Here is a 14,136-nt window from a genome sequence, read left to right on the forward strand (position 1 = left end):
AGCGTCAGGAAAGTCTCACACCCACACAGCCAGGGTCAGGGAAGGCCCACACCCATACAGCCTGGGTCAGGGAAAAAACACACAGTCAGAACAAACATTTCAACTCCTCCACAGATGGCAGGGGTCACCACAAGGACAATTCCAGATCTTGTTCTACAAATCATGTATATCACTAAATGGTTCAATGTTAGACTTGTTGTATTCACTGTCGACAATTCCCCACAAACCAGCAATTCAAGTACCGGTATACTCATTAAGGTATATAATGCTTATTGATAATAATCAGTCTGAAGTACTGGTACTGGTAGTCCAGTGCTCAAATTTTCAAGTACCGGTAGTTTGATCTAAGGTTTTTTTTTAGTGTAATGAAGAGAATGGAGGGTTTTACTTAGTTTTAAGAATTACATTTATACTTTGCTGATGGTTTGTTGATGGTTATCTTTGGTCTTGATTCACAAAATCTTAGCAATGGTGACATTTTATCAGATGTCTGTAAAGTGTGGGTCAGTGGAGGTAGATAAAGATTATGTTAAACAGTTCTCTACAGTGTCACCTGGGTCTGACCAAAATAAAGGACCCTTTTTTCCTAAAATCAAAAAGTTAAATGTAATATATTACAGCAATTTTTTCAATTTAATATTTCTTACTATTAAGTGAGAAATACAAAAGAACAATAACTAATGTACTTTTCATTTGAACTAACATGGTTACTTACAACCCATCTAAACTATTAATCAAAATGCTATGTTTTATATTACATGTATTAACATTACTGCCTTGTTTCATACATCATAACAGTCTAGTCGAAGATTTAATGCATGAAATTTTGTAAGAAAAAATTAAAACAACGCAGAAAGTTCTTTTGCGAAATTATTAAATCCTTCCCCCAATGATAAATATCTTTTTTAGGTAGAAATGTGGTTAGTACTGGAATTGTGAAGAGGTATTACGCCATGATAAAAGAGGTCATAAGATCATAACCAGCATGAACAATATTCAGATGTGTGGCTTGGTCACATCTCTGTCAAGATTTTATGCATATTACGTGGTCGCAGGTCAGTTGAATCCAGGAGTTGAGAGAGAATTTACCAAACTTTGTGTGAGTGACCATAAACCTGTCACCCTGGAGTCTCCCCAGCATTGCCCCTCACGGTGCCTGGAGCGGCGGATCCCCGGGAGCACGGACAGACACTGGTCCTCCGTCATATTCTTTATTCATAGGTCTAAGACCACTGACCACACAACCCTATAAATATACCCCTTGGGGTTTTTTTGTTTATCATGGTCACAGTTTATGCAATTTTTTTATCATTGTTATGTTCACATAAACAAGCATTGAGTGCCTAAGAAATTCTGTACAGCTTGTATAGATTGACAATATTGGAGTATTTTTGTTTTTGGAAAACAGTATGATCTCATGCTTACTTCATGGGTTCGATTTTTATGAAATTGAGAAGCTACTGAAAATGTGAATAATTTGCATAAAGATAATGATCAAGATGTCAGATCATACTTAAGATTGTTTAAAACTTTAAAGTTTGTTTTTTATAATTACAAGATTAAAAGATCTTTTTTTTTTGGTCGAATTTGAAGTAAAATTTGTGTCAATTTTGACAACACATGAAGTTGGTAACATAAAGATAATGATTGAGATATCAAATCATACTTAAGATTGTTTAAAATTAGTTATATGATAATAGTAAAAGATGTTTTTTATGGACTTGGAGAAAATGTTTTCAAATTTGACAACATATAATATTGATAACATGAAGATAATAATCGAGATATTACATCATATAATGATTAAGATTGTTGTTACAAGACTAGAAGATGTTTTTTTATTGACTTTGAAGGGAAAATTGTCAATTTTGACACCATATGATATTGATTACAATGATTGCTAACAGATAAATTAGGTAGCAGCCTTTTGAAACAATGATGTAACTTGACAAATGTTTTATTTTAGGTTGACGGCAATGGATCACCCAATCACTATGGAGATGCAGTCAGGGAAATGGTTGTTCCTGAGCAACAGGAGGAACAGGCAATTCCAAAACGAATCCCCAAAAAGGCAGAGCACCAACAGGAAGTACGGAAGGAGGAGCCCGATGAGGAGGCGGGAGACATTCCTTGGGAAGAATTTGACGAAAAAGGGTACATCGACAAGAAGCGCTGTAGTGCGGGCCAGGACTGCTATAATAGAAATAAGTTCAACCAGTTGGCCAGCGACAATACTAAAAGTAATCGCCATGTACCGGATACAAGAAATGCACAGTGAGTTATCAGTCATACAACAGATACACAGAATGCACAGTGAGTTATCAGTTAGTCATACAACAAATACACAGAATGCACAGTGAGTTATCAGTTAGTCATACAACAAATACACAGAATGCACAGTGAGTTATCAGTTAGTCATGCAACAGATACACAGAATGCACAGTGAGTTATCAGTTAGTTATACAACAGATACAGAGAATGCACAGTGAGTTATTAGTCAGATATACAACAGTCAACCAAAATTTGAGTGTCAGTTCACTCAGTTGTAAAGTTATAAGTGAGATTCAGAGCTCACAATTTTTTGTCATGTAAACATAGCTCAGGTGAGGACTGACTTTCAAATTTTGGTCAATCGTTAGGAATGCATGCTTAAAGCATTGTAAACAATAAAATTAGAAAGATAAAATCTTGACCATGCCCCTTTCAGACACTCAGTAGTACATGTAGTACAAATAAAACTCATACACAATATACGACCCATTTTCTTGTACAGAAAGATCCTGTACACAATATAAGACAGGAAAGGTCTCGTATCCAAAGATCATGTACCCAGTAATTGCTTGTACAGTACACAAAGATCATGTTTTTGTACACATAGATCATAAACCCAACTCTTGCACCAATATCAATCATTAGATTTAGGATCACTTCTACTGACAGATGCACAAGTATTGATATTAATTGTTTACTATGAGAGGCATCAGTTGTAATTTGAACTTCAAGGTAAAAAAAATATGTGAATCACATGATTCATGGAAACACATTTCATTAAACATTTTTAAATTGTAAGGCATGATTTAGAGTTATTTGTAGTTTACTCTGGCCATGAAATGAAATCCCTAATGGTTGTTACAGAGGAACAGAAGTACCAACAAACATTAACTATACAAGCTTGATTTGCGATGTATTTAATTAGACTTGGTTGTGGTTAAAATACCTGTGCCTGTTAATTACCCTCCCTAAAAACAGTAATTTGTCATAATTTGGTTTTGACAATGTGTTAATATTTATGTTTAGAGTCTCATAATCTAACGATACTGCTGATAATTACTGAAGACACTAGCGTCTTTTATAGCCGTGATTGATCTGCGCCCATTTATAAAATCCACGACAGATCTGTGCAGATTCATAGCAATAACTCTGACACCTTGTCTCAATTGTCTTTTGATTACAATCAAATAACAAACAAATTCTATGCCATCAAATTTCCCTCTTAAATTGTTTAGTGTCTTTTGAGTGATAATAAAAGTTTTCGTTGCGGTATGATAGATGATACAATTGCACACAATCAGATGTACAATCATTACATAGTGTTAAGGGAGTTGGATGGTTGTGGCCATTTCTAGACGATATCAATCTCCTTAAGATGAAGAGCTCTGTATAAAAATATAGGGAAATATTTATTGATGTTAAAGCTTAGATTTTTGGAGTTTTGTTACTAATTATCATTAAACATCGATAGTTATTTGGAAAAAGGGCAGCTGTCGATTTTCATCGCTGTGAAATGTTCCGATCACAAAATTGAAGAAAATGCGCATGGATTATAAAATTATTATGAAACATAGATATTTTTGGGGGAAATGGTGGCCGTTGATTTTACAATTTTTTGGGTGCGTGTTATACATAGGACCTGCTGTTTTTTCGCCATTTTTTGGTCAACTTGGGGGGGTGTGTATTATACACGAGTGCGTATAATTATACACGTTACATTACAGTAAAAGTTTATGGCCAAAAATATCATATTAAATCATGAGTTAGATCTGATCGGTAATTTGTTGTCCGTCTAGCCTCTCTGCAGCTGTTTGTCAACAGTCTGTTCGAGTTTATAGTTGTACAATATTAACTGATAACAGGGAATTGGTATTGAAATGAATTCATTCTCCATTGTTTGTCTGTACCAATATTTATTATTTTTAGGTTCTGGAAGTTTCCATAACGAATTAGAATATCCCTCTACAACTCAGTAGAGAGAAATTTACTATCCCCCCTCCGGCTCCTCAAACCATATTTTATATCAACAGCACCACATCAATACGTTGGCTCATTAGTAAAGTGCACTAGCGGAAATGAATGACAAATAAGACATTAAATCTATTTTTGCATTTTATATCCATCAATTTTTATCCTATGAATATCAATGAGGAATTTGACATCATTAAATCACATGCAAACACAGGAAGATAAAGGTCTCAATGTGCGTTAATTCTGTCTAGGATGTTGGTAGTAGAATGAAAGCAATTTTTCTAGTCCTTTCTCCATGGTGCTTTTTTTTTTGGGAGGGGGGGGGGGGGGTCAGACATTATATTATAACTTGATATTCCTCTAGATAGGGGTACCTGTATGTTACAGATGATTATAGACTGATTTTATTTCTTCAGCTCTGGGATGGTAGACCCTCATCATCGTATCAGATAACAGGTTTTGCTAGCGTGCCCTGTGCATATTAGCACTTTTATTTCATGATAATGGTTTGGTACCAATTACAGTGGAAATGATATGCTTAATGTGTTTTTGTATCATTAGATATAGCTACCAATTACTTGCCGTCACTGTTTGTAAGGAGATATTTTATGACCCCTCTAGAACACTTCACTTTTCTCATTAATATATAATAGAACACAAATTTCTAGTTTGTCTTCTAGTGACAGATCATGTATCTTCAACTATTTTAAATAAATTTTAATTTTGTTGAATGTATTTAAGTTTGTGTGTTGTGTGAGCTGACATTTATCATTAAGATGCTATTTTAATTACGACACTGTTTTGATTTTGACAGATGCCGAGAGGAGCAACATGATAGTAACCTTGACCCTACCAGTGTCATCATCACATTCCATAACGAGGCGCGGTCCACCCTTCTACGCACAATTGTCAGGTAATTTTTTTACTCCCATCCGTGCTTTTGACTAAAGGTCAAGGTCATTATTGGTATAAATTGACTGTTAATACCAGTATGTCATTAATTGATTTGCTGAGAATTTTCCACATTAGATAAGACTTCCTGAGTGCTGCTGAACTGTGAGGAATTTTAATGACAGACATAATTTTATGATACAAAGTAAAGATACCTGTATATGACTGGACCTGAAGTGTAAAGAAGCCTTTGTTTTCATTGACAGTGTGTTCTCCAGAAGTCCCAAACATCTGATAACAGAGATAATCCTGGTGGATGATTTCAGTGATGACCGTGAGTAACACTTGGTATTGGGTGTGGGAGGAGGGGTCAAGGTCACATGGGATTACTAACATGAGAGGGATTTCCATGTTTAAAGTAAAATGGGGATATGAATTATACATATATAATGTATCTATATTGCACTTTGTATAATACCAGTGATTTAAAAATCACCACATTCTATTATAAGAGTTTGAAGTAAAATCTTTTATTTAAGACAAACCTGAGATAAATTGTTGGTTATATACTCTAAGCTGGTTTTAATTTACATTGATGGTGTGTATAGTAACAAACTTAGTGTTTATACCGTTGTTCTACAGCCTCTGATGGTCAGGAGCTAGCTGTCATTAAAAGGGTGAAGATCCTTCGTAACGACAAGCGGGAGGGTCTGATGAGGTCCCGAGTGAAGGGGGCGGACGCTGCCCGAGCCCCAATTCTCACCTTTCTTGACAGTCACTGCGAGTGTAACGTCGGCTGGTTAGAGCCCCTCCTGGACCGCATCAAGGGGGTAAGGTTCTGTGGGGACGGAAGGGGTGGGATCTGTTTCTTGATGTTTTCTTTAAAGAAATTGTAAGATGAAATAGAGGTGAAATTGTATTTTTTGTTTGTTGACAAAACCATATTAAACTGAATCAAGATAAATACTACCTGCTAAAACAACTGTGTAAAAATAATGAGAAATATTGAGCAACCTGTTAGTCCTACATCATGAATATCAACTACCGGTACATAACACTTGCTCAGATTAATTGAAATTTAGGATGGTATATACTGTCAATTCCTTATTTTACGCGAGTACTTCATGCTATAATTCCACTGTTTTGTATCAAATCACAAAATATAAAATAGCAATCACCAATTTTTTGTTAGAACTTCCTATAGTTCAAAACTGTCTAAAATATAAAAGCAAGATTTTAAAATCTTCGAAGGTTTTGCCTCTCAAGAGTTTACACGAAAATTAATTAATTTCTTGCATTTAATTAGGAATCTACAGTAGTTTTATAGATGATGAATTTTCTTTTATGATGATGAAATGCAGTATACTAATTCATTGTTTTAATTACAGGACAGGACTCGAGTTGTGAGTCCCATTATTGATGTAATCAACATGGATAACTTTGAGTATATTGGTGCCTCAGCTGATCTCAAGGGGGGTGAGTGTCTCTTGATTGTTAATATATAAATATATGTAATGGAGGGAACAGATTTGAACTTTCAAGTTACTATTGATTTTAATCATTCCTACAATTAAAAGAAACATGCTGGTTTCTTTAACCTATTTTGTCAAATTTTTTATATGTTGTTAAGTGCAGTTTTTCATTTACAGTATTTCAGCCCTATAATCTTTATGTGTAGAGTCTTACTGCTTTGGTGTTTGTGTCGTGTTTATTTATTGTCTTGAATCATCTGTAGGGTTTGATTGGAACTTGGTTTTTAAGTGGGACTACATGACACCTGAGGAGAGAAATAAGCGAGCAGGAAATCCAATCCAGCCAATCAGGTGAGTGATTGACACTGGAGAAGGTCCCTAGCATTGAATGTAGACTAGAAAAGATTTACCATAAAAGTCACTGACAATGTATAATTTTGATGCAAAACAAGCTGTTTGAAATGAAGGTGGACTGACAAACAGAAGTATCGGTTACTGAACAATGGTGTTGTATGCATGGAAGTTTTAACGAGACCTGTAAGTTTTGCAGAGTTAACTTGTATTCAAAAAGTCTGTGCTGAGAGCTTTACAGTCTACAGAATAATGATAAATACCAATGTATTGCTACTAACCTGTTTCATTGAAGGTACATTGAAAGGTTTCTTTTGGTTAGTAGAGATACTTATATAAACGACACCAGCACTTAATGCAGGTGTAAATAGCATGTCATGTTTGACAGAGGCAGCATTAAAGAGAGGAGGGACCCCCCGTCTGGACATTCATGGACGGAAACTGCTCATTTATGGCAGAGCGGTTCTTAATATTCTATATTTGTTGCTCTGTGGGCAGATAAGGCTGTTCACTGCAGTCGTAATGCTTGTTAATGGCTGATTTTGTCATTAGATGGCAATAGTGAGGTAGTCATTACTTCCCTTGGAATTTTAAGCCTGATATGGAATGATAGCTTGTGTGCATGTTTGTTGTAATAAACACTGGTTGATCAATGCTTAACGTTTGTAGATAACCAAATACCGGTAAATCTAATGACATTTGATAATGCAAGATTATAGGTACATGTAGGATGCAATGATGTACAGTTGTTGAGCAGAGAAAAAGCAAGCAACACCAATGTCTGAGTGTCAGTTTGTTAAATAAATATCAAAAGTTCACTCTTTGTCTATCCATGTTTCCGTATGCTGATTTGTAGGTCATTTGATGATGGTTTGATATGGAAATGCTCATGAATAATGTCTTAAGATTTAAGTGAATTAGGAAAATACTTTTACATATCATGATTATACAATCTTCATATTTGCTTTTATTCTGACTACATAGATATGCATATTGTTAATATGTTAATGGCATTGGAATTCATTGTGGCTCAATTTTTGTTGTACTAGTATTTGTGTGTAGCCCTTACCCACAAATTTACATCCTCGATGAAAACTAAGTAAAGAAGATTTAGATTTCCTAGGAAAACTGAAAACTTACGATCCACAAAATTACATCCCCACGAATAACCAAAAAAAACCCACAATCCATGAAAATTGTTTTTATTACAATTTATCATGATATTTATCTGTTTCAGAACACCAATGATTGCTGGTGGACTGTTCAGCATTGAGAAAAAATGGTTTGAAGAACTTGGAAAATACGACAGAAACATGGACGTATGGGGAGGAGAAAACCTTGGTAAGTCTAGACCCAGATCTCTATAGACCCAGATCTCTAAAACCTAGGTAAGTGTAGTCTTAGATCTCTAGAAGTGAACAAAGGGTACAGGATTATAACACTTTGAAATAATTTGCTGACAGAAAGATCATGTAGAGTGTGGCAGTGCCATAAATCATGATATGTTATTTAATAGGGTTGTGAAATATTTTGTTTGCAGAAAGATCCTTACGAGCATATTAAGATTATAATGTTGTGAAATATTTTGTTGACAGAGATATCATTCAGAGTGTGGCAGTGCCATGGATCTCTAGAAATCATCCCCTGTAGTCGTGTAGGTCACGTGTTCAGGAAGCAGCATCCATATACATTCCCAGGGGGCAGCGGCAATGTGTTCGCTCGGTAAGTACATGTGTTTAAAGTAATCCTTAAAGGTCCTGTTTTGTTTTCAAACAATCACTTATCGACCCCTTACTTGGCGTGAACCTGATTTGACCCCTGACCTTTTTTGCAGCAACACCAGGCGAGCGGCTGAGGTTTGGATGGATAACTACAAGGAGTTTTACTACGCAGCTGTTCCATCTGCTAAAATGGTCAACTTTGGAGAGTTAGTTTTTTTCTATCTTTCAAAAGCTTTATTCACATAATTTGAACAACTTGTTACAATTTTGCTTGAAATTTCATGGAAATTATATGATCTGGTCCAATATTACTTTGCTGGAATCATGGAATACTGCAATTAGATGTGTCCCTGATTTATATTGTGTAAATGAATGTAAAGACAAAACTTTTCTATGTGGAATGAATCCTGCAGCTGATCAAAACCTTGTGGTTTGCAGTATTTCAGAGAGAATGGATCTAAGGAAAAGATTAAGCTGTAAACCATTTAAATGGTTCCTTGAACATGTTTACCCTGAGCTTAAGTAAGTGGCTTGTTGCATTCCATCATATTTGAAAATAAGATAAGTTAATTGGTCTTTTTATTCATCGTCAAAATGTAAAGAAATGATCATTTTATAATCAATGGTAAAAGAAGAAATTTGTAAAGGCTAATCAAGGAGTAAATTGTAATTAATGACAATGTTGTAACATAAGGGAATCTCAATATTCATTTAGGCTATAGGCTAAACAATTAAGGAGTAATATATCATCAATGGTAATGCTCTAGTATGAAGAGAACTCAATACTGGTATATGCTAAACACAGATTAAGACAAAGATTTACTTTGTAGGGTGCCTGGACACCAGGATCAGGCCTTCGGTAGCATACAGCAGGACAATAACTGTATGGACACCCTGGGCAACTTTGCGGACGGTATTCTAGGGATCTTCCCCTGTCACTTTGCTGGTGGGAATCAGGTAAAATACTACAGTTCCTATTTTTGTGTAGACCCTGTTACATTGATGTTAATGAAAGTTGATGTAATAAACTTTCCATGATATATATACCGATACTCATGGAAATAAAGATGAATTTTTGGACTGTTCTTCAATGACAATTTTTACTCTAGGTGAACGAGAACCAGGTAATGCTCTTGCTGCTGCTACTGAAAGCATCACATATAATCCTCTCTGATTGTTGTGCCTCTGTTAACCCTGCTGTGTGAAATAGCTGTGACACACAATATTAATTACTGCAATCAGAACTTTCTTTGTTCTTTGAATTGAATATTAAAGCATTATTAATGGGGCTATTTCAAGATGAAAATAAGTTTTTGAATTATTGTTATTTTTTTGCAATGCTAGTATATTCTCACCTCCCAGACTGAGATTAAATTTCACATTCTTTGAATTTTAGTGTTATGTAATAAAAGAGATTTCAATTCAAACACACAGTAGATAACTTCTTTAGTTGCTTTTCTTTATCAATTTCTCTCCTAAACTGATCCCTTTGTAGGTGTAGGGATCTGCCCTTTGTGCTTGAAGTAGCCCCACATCGTGCTTACCGAGGCTTAAGTCTGAGTGCTAAGTGATGAAGCACTATTATGGAAGTTTTTTGAACAATTGATGTACATATATTTTATTTGCTGGAAAGAAATATACTGGTAGCTGTGTTTGCCAGCTTCTATCAGATATGAATACATATTATGATATCTTATTAATATTCTAGTTTTTTTTTGCTGTATTGGCATTTTTGGAAGTGGAAATTAACAATTGATATTTAATAAAATACCTTTTCCGACACTAACAATTTTGGTATTTGCCTTTGCTATCTTTACAAAAATGGTTAGTGAAAAATGTCATGAAAAGTAGAAATTTACGCTACTCTTTGAAACTGCATGAACCAGGATGTTGAGTTCATTATAAAATTCTTTGTTCTTTAGGAGTTTTCTCTGACAAAGGAGGGCTTTATTCGTCATCTTGACCTTTGTGTGACCTTGACTGGAAGCATGCCAGGAACTGTGGTGAAACTATTCCAATGTCAGGAGGGCAACACGCTTCAGGTGAGTATTTCTAGAATTGGTCACACTGAGAACCACTCCCTTCTTTTATGTGAGAATATTCAATGCTTGATCAATCTGAGAAAAAATCATTAAGTGAGAATATTTATCAATTGATTAATCTGAAAAATATTAAAATATTTTGTTACAACTTATTTTAATGAAACTTTAAACTTGTGGATTATATATTGTCTAAACAACGAAATCCACAAAAATTAGTGTTAAAAAAATCTTGATGTAACCCCAGTAAACTCTGTAGGCCATACTGCCTTTCACACTCTCCGACTGACAAAGACTATGAAACTGATGCTCTGATGTTGTTAGATGTGGCAGAGAACTAGCAGGGACACCATGTTGAAGTCTCATAACTACGACCTGTGTCTGGACAGCCAGGAAGTGCAGATGAAGGGACTGATCGTCAACGCGTGTCAGGAGGGATCACCCACACAGAAGTGGAGCTTCGCCGTCAGCAAAGGGGGGTAACTCCAGCCGACCAATCGCCAACAATCTAGTCATCTGTTATCACTAGTTGACAATCAGACATTGGACACGGCCCTGTCGGCTGATTGGACACGGCCCTGATGGCTGATTCTTTCTGTTATGGCTCTGTTGATTGGACATGATCTATGTGTGTGTGTTGTTGGGGTGATTTGAGATGTTTATAGTTTAATTTATGATGAGAGATTGGTGTGCTAATTTTTTTTTTCACACTTTGTATCAAGCTGAATTATTTACGTAATTATTTTTTAATGATTTGTATATGGCTCAAAGTCCTAATGATTGTTAGTTTTTCTTTTTTTAAATCATTCCATTGTGTGTAATGAGGGTTGTCAGTTTTTGTGTATGTGAGTACAAGCATTGTTTTTCATAAGAAGTTTACATTTAGTGCTTTACCATTATGTTAATGGCCGTGTGATCTCTTTTTTAGATCTAGGCTGAATTCTGATGTTTTCATTCAGTCTTTGAATTCCATATTTTCTGCAAACTTTGACCCTGCTGCTCCAAGTTCTTGTTTGGTAGACTTACGGTTCTTGGATTATCAAGCTTTATTCTGGTACTGAGCTGAGGCTTGGGGTCTTCCAATGTCTATCAAATGTGTATCTTAACAGATATCTGCTTTATTTGTCTTAAGTTCACCGATTGTAAACCGATTACGACATGTATATCACACATTCAAGGGTAATTCAGGGTAACACTTACAGTTAATGTCAGGTTAACACATTCACATTCTTTTTTTGTAAAATCATAGAAATAACTGTATTGTTGAAAACCTTTGTCAATCCCATATCATGTTTAGTAATGTTTGCATTGAATTATGGTAAGATTAATAGCTAACACAATGTGGTATCTGATGTGTATGTCTTATCCTTTGCCATGCATTGATGAGCTTAGAATGCACCTCAGGCAAAAAAAAAGGTCTAAACATTTCTTAGTGTTTAAATTCAAAATTCACTGCAAGAAAAAAATTCTAGTTAGTACATGTATAGGGTAGACCTGTCTCTACTTGCCATACATTATGCCAAATTTCATTTGCATGGAATATTTGTTAAATCTACACTGCTGTTTTTACAGGTTTGTTTAATATTGTGAAAAAAATGTGTATTGGTAATTATTGTTTAGTTTTAGTTTATGAACATCATTATAAATTGAATACATACATGTACACAATTATGTCCCCATAGGTTACCATTTTGTGCCAAATCATCAAAAATTCTGATTTTATTTTTGTACTTAAAATATTATCACCCTGCCTATTTGCTGTGAGCCTGCCACAGAGTGTGCTTTTGTTCCATGACAATATCTGTAGGATAGCACTAGTGCTGGCCCACTATTCATCGTTGTTAGTCAGGACTTTACCTGGTGTACGGACCGGTAAATCTACCACCTCATGAACTGTCCAACAACCCACCAAGGTCAAAGCTTGGCCTGCAATGATGCTTTTATTTCTGCTACATTTGACTATGGTATGTGCTATCACATGCTATATTTTGCTGTGGCTTATGCTACCACACAACATGTTTGACTGTGGCTTGCATATGGTGGCTTGTGCTACCACTCACCAAATTTGGCTGTGGCTTGTGCTACCACTAACCACATTTGGCTGTGGCTTGTGCTACACTCACCATATTTGGTTGTGGCGGCCTGCCACAGTCCACATCTCCACCACTACCCGCCAGTCTTCCACATTGAGGTTCAGCCCTCAGTAACGCCATAGGACATCCTCTCTTTATTGTTGACTTTTTTAAACTCCCAAGCTTTCAAACTTTTCCCCAGATACATATTGCAAGAATTAAATTAGTGGTTTGTAATTAAACTGCAAGTGTTATGACGTTTGATGTAGACCTTGAATACAAAAAGGGGGTTCCTGGCCTCTACATAAATTATATTAAATATCCACTGTGATGGTGGCCGTTACGAAGCATTACCTGCACATGGCAGTTCCTCCACACTGATCTTCCTCTCACAATCTGCTTCAATCAATTCCTGATCTTCCAGAGGCTTTATTCAATCTGTTGATGGATTTTACTTATTTTGTTGAAATTAAAGTGTGATTTCATATCATTGATATTCTTTAGGTCATCGTTGAATTTTGTGTGATGGTTTTAGTATCTGATAAACTACACATGGATAAAAAATGTGATTCATTTGATTGTATAGTTTTATGACATATGTATTATATATATATTATATATATATAGAGGATATATTTGTTTTTCAAATGATTTTTTTCTTATCGGCATTATTTGTGATTTGTACACAATAGTTTTATTGTTCAGCATATTACCATACAGTGATTGTAATTTAAACGATTGTTTCGTTATATGAATACACATGTATTGTTGTTATAATAGATATACACCCAGTGAGTGGGCAAATCGAAGTCACAAGATCTGTTTTATAAGAATGTATATTTTGTTGCATTTACTCCATCGTAGACAAAATTTACAAATGAAGCTTTACCTGATTTATAGATTTCTGTAATAACGATGATCTCGACTGAAATCAAAGACGACGTTTGGTGTAGAGCAGGTTACGGTCCTGTAGTTAGGGATGAGATTGAAATCAAAGACGACGTTTGGTGTAGCGCGGGTTACGGTCCTGTAGTTAGGGATGAGATTGAAATCAAAGACGACGGTCCTGTAGTTAGGGATGAGATTGAAATCAAAGACGACGTTTGGTGTAGCGCGGGTTACGTTCCTGTAGTTAGGGATGAGATTGAAATCAAAGACGACGTTTGGTGTAGCGCGGGTTAAGGTTCCTGTAGTTAACGATAACTGGTTCTGTTCTTGTTATCATATTAAAGCTCAGCTTCCATCCTACCTCTCTGTCTTGTTTTTTTTTCATTAACATTTACGGAATCACTGGGAACTTTATCATTTTTAAGGTCGTATACAATCTCTCTATACAACCTACATACCC

At 35.4% G+C, this 14,136-nt stretch overlaps 1 protein-coding gene across 3 annotated transcripts in view; it reads left to right on the forward strand.

Annotated features, from left to right (window-relative positions):
• LOC105341251 (polypeptide N-acetylgalactosaminyltransferase) overlaps positions 1–14,036 on the forward strand; it is a 21,444-nt gene extending 7,408 nt beyond the window's left edge. For 2 of the 3 annotated variants that reach the window (XM_034468801.2, XM_034468799.2), the window contains exons 2-15: positions 1,967–2,274; positions 5,057–5,155; positions 5,400–5,467; positions 5,776–5,963; positions 6,522–6,609; positions 6,869–6,956; positions 8,194–8,297; positions 8,552–8,678; positions 8,791–8,883; positions 9,116–9,199; positions 9,508–9,634; positions 9,787–9,801; positions 10,600–10,719; positions 11,041–14,036. In XM_034468801.2, the coding sequence (XP_034324692.2) occupies positions 1,967–2,274; positions 5,057–5,155; positions 5,400–5,467; positions 5,776–5,963; positions 6,522–6,609; positions 6,869–6,956; positions 8,194–8,297; positions 8,552–8,678; positions 8,791–8,883; positions 9,116–9,199; positions 9,508–9,634; positions 9,787–9,801; positions 10,600–10,719; positions 11,041–11,199 (1,668 nt within the window). In that variant the 3' untranslated portion in view covers positions 11,200–14,036. The remainder of the gene's footprint in view (positions 1–1,966; positions 2,275–5,056; positions 5,156–5,399; positions 5,468–5,775; positions 5,964–6,521; positions 6,610–6,868; positions 6,957–8,193; positions 8,298–8,551; positions 8,679–8,790; positions 8,884–9,115; positions 9,200–9,507; positions 9,635–9,786; positions 9,802–10,599; positions 10,720–11,040) is intronic. The other variant, XM_034468800.2, reaches the window with a different exon arrangement.
• The last annotated feature ends 100 nt before the right edge of the window (positions 14,037–14,136 follow it).

This window comes from Magallana gigas, chromosome 6 (assembly GCF_963853765.1).
Source record: "Magallana gigas chromosome 6, xbMagGiga1.1, whole genome shotgun sequence".
Taxonomy (NCBI): Eukaryota; Metazoa; Mollusca; class Bivalvia; order Ostreida; family Ostreidae; genus Magallana; species Magallana gigas.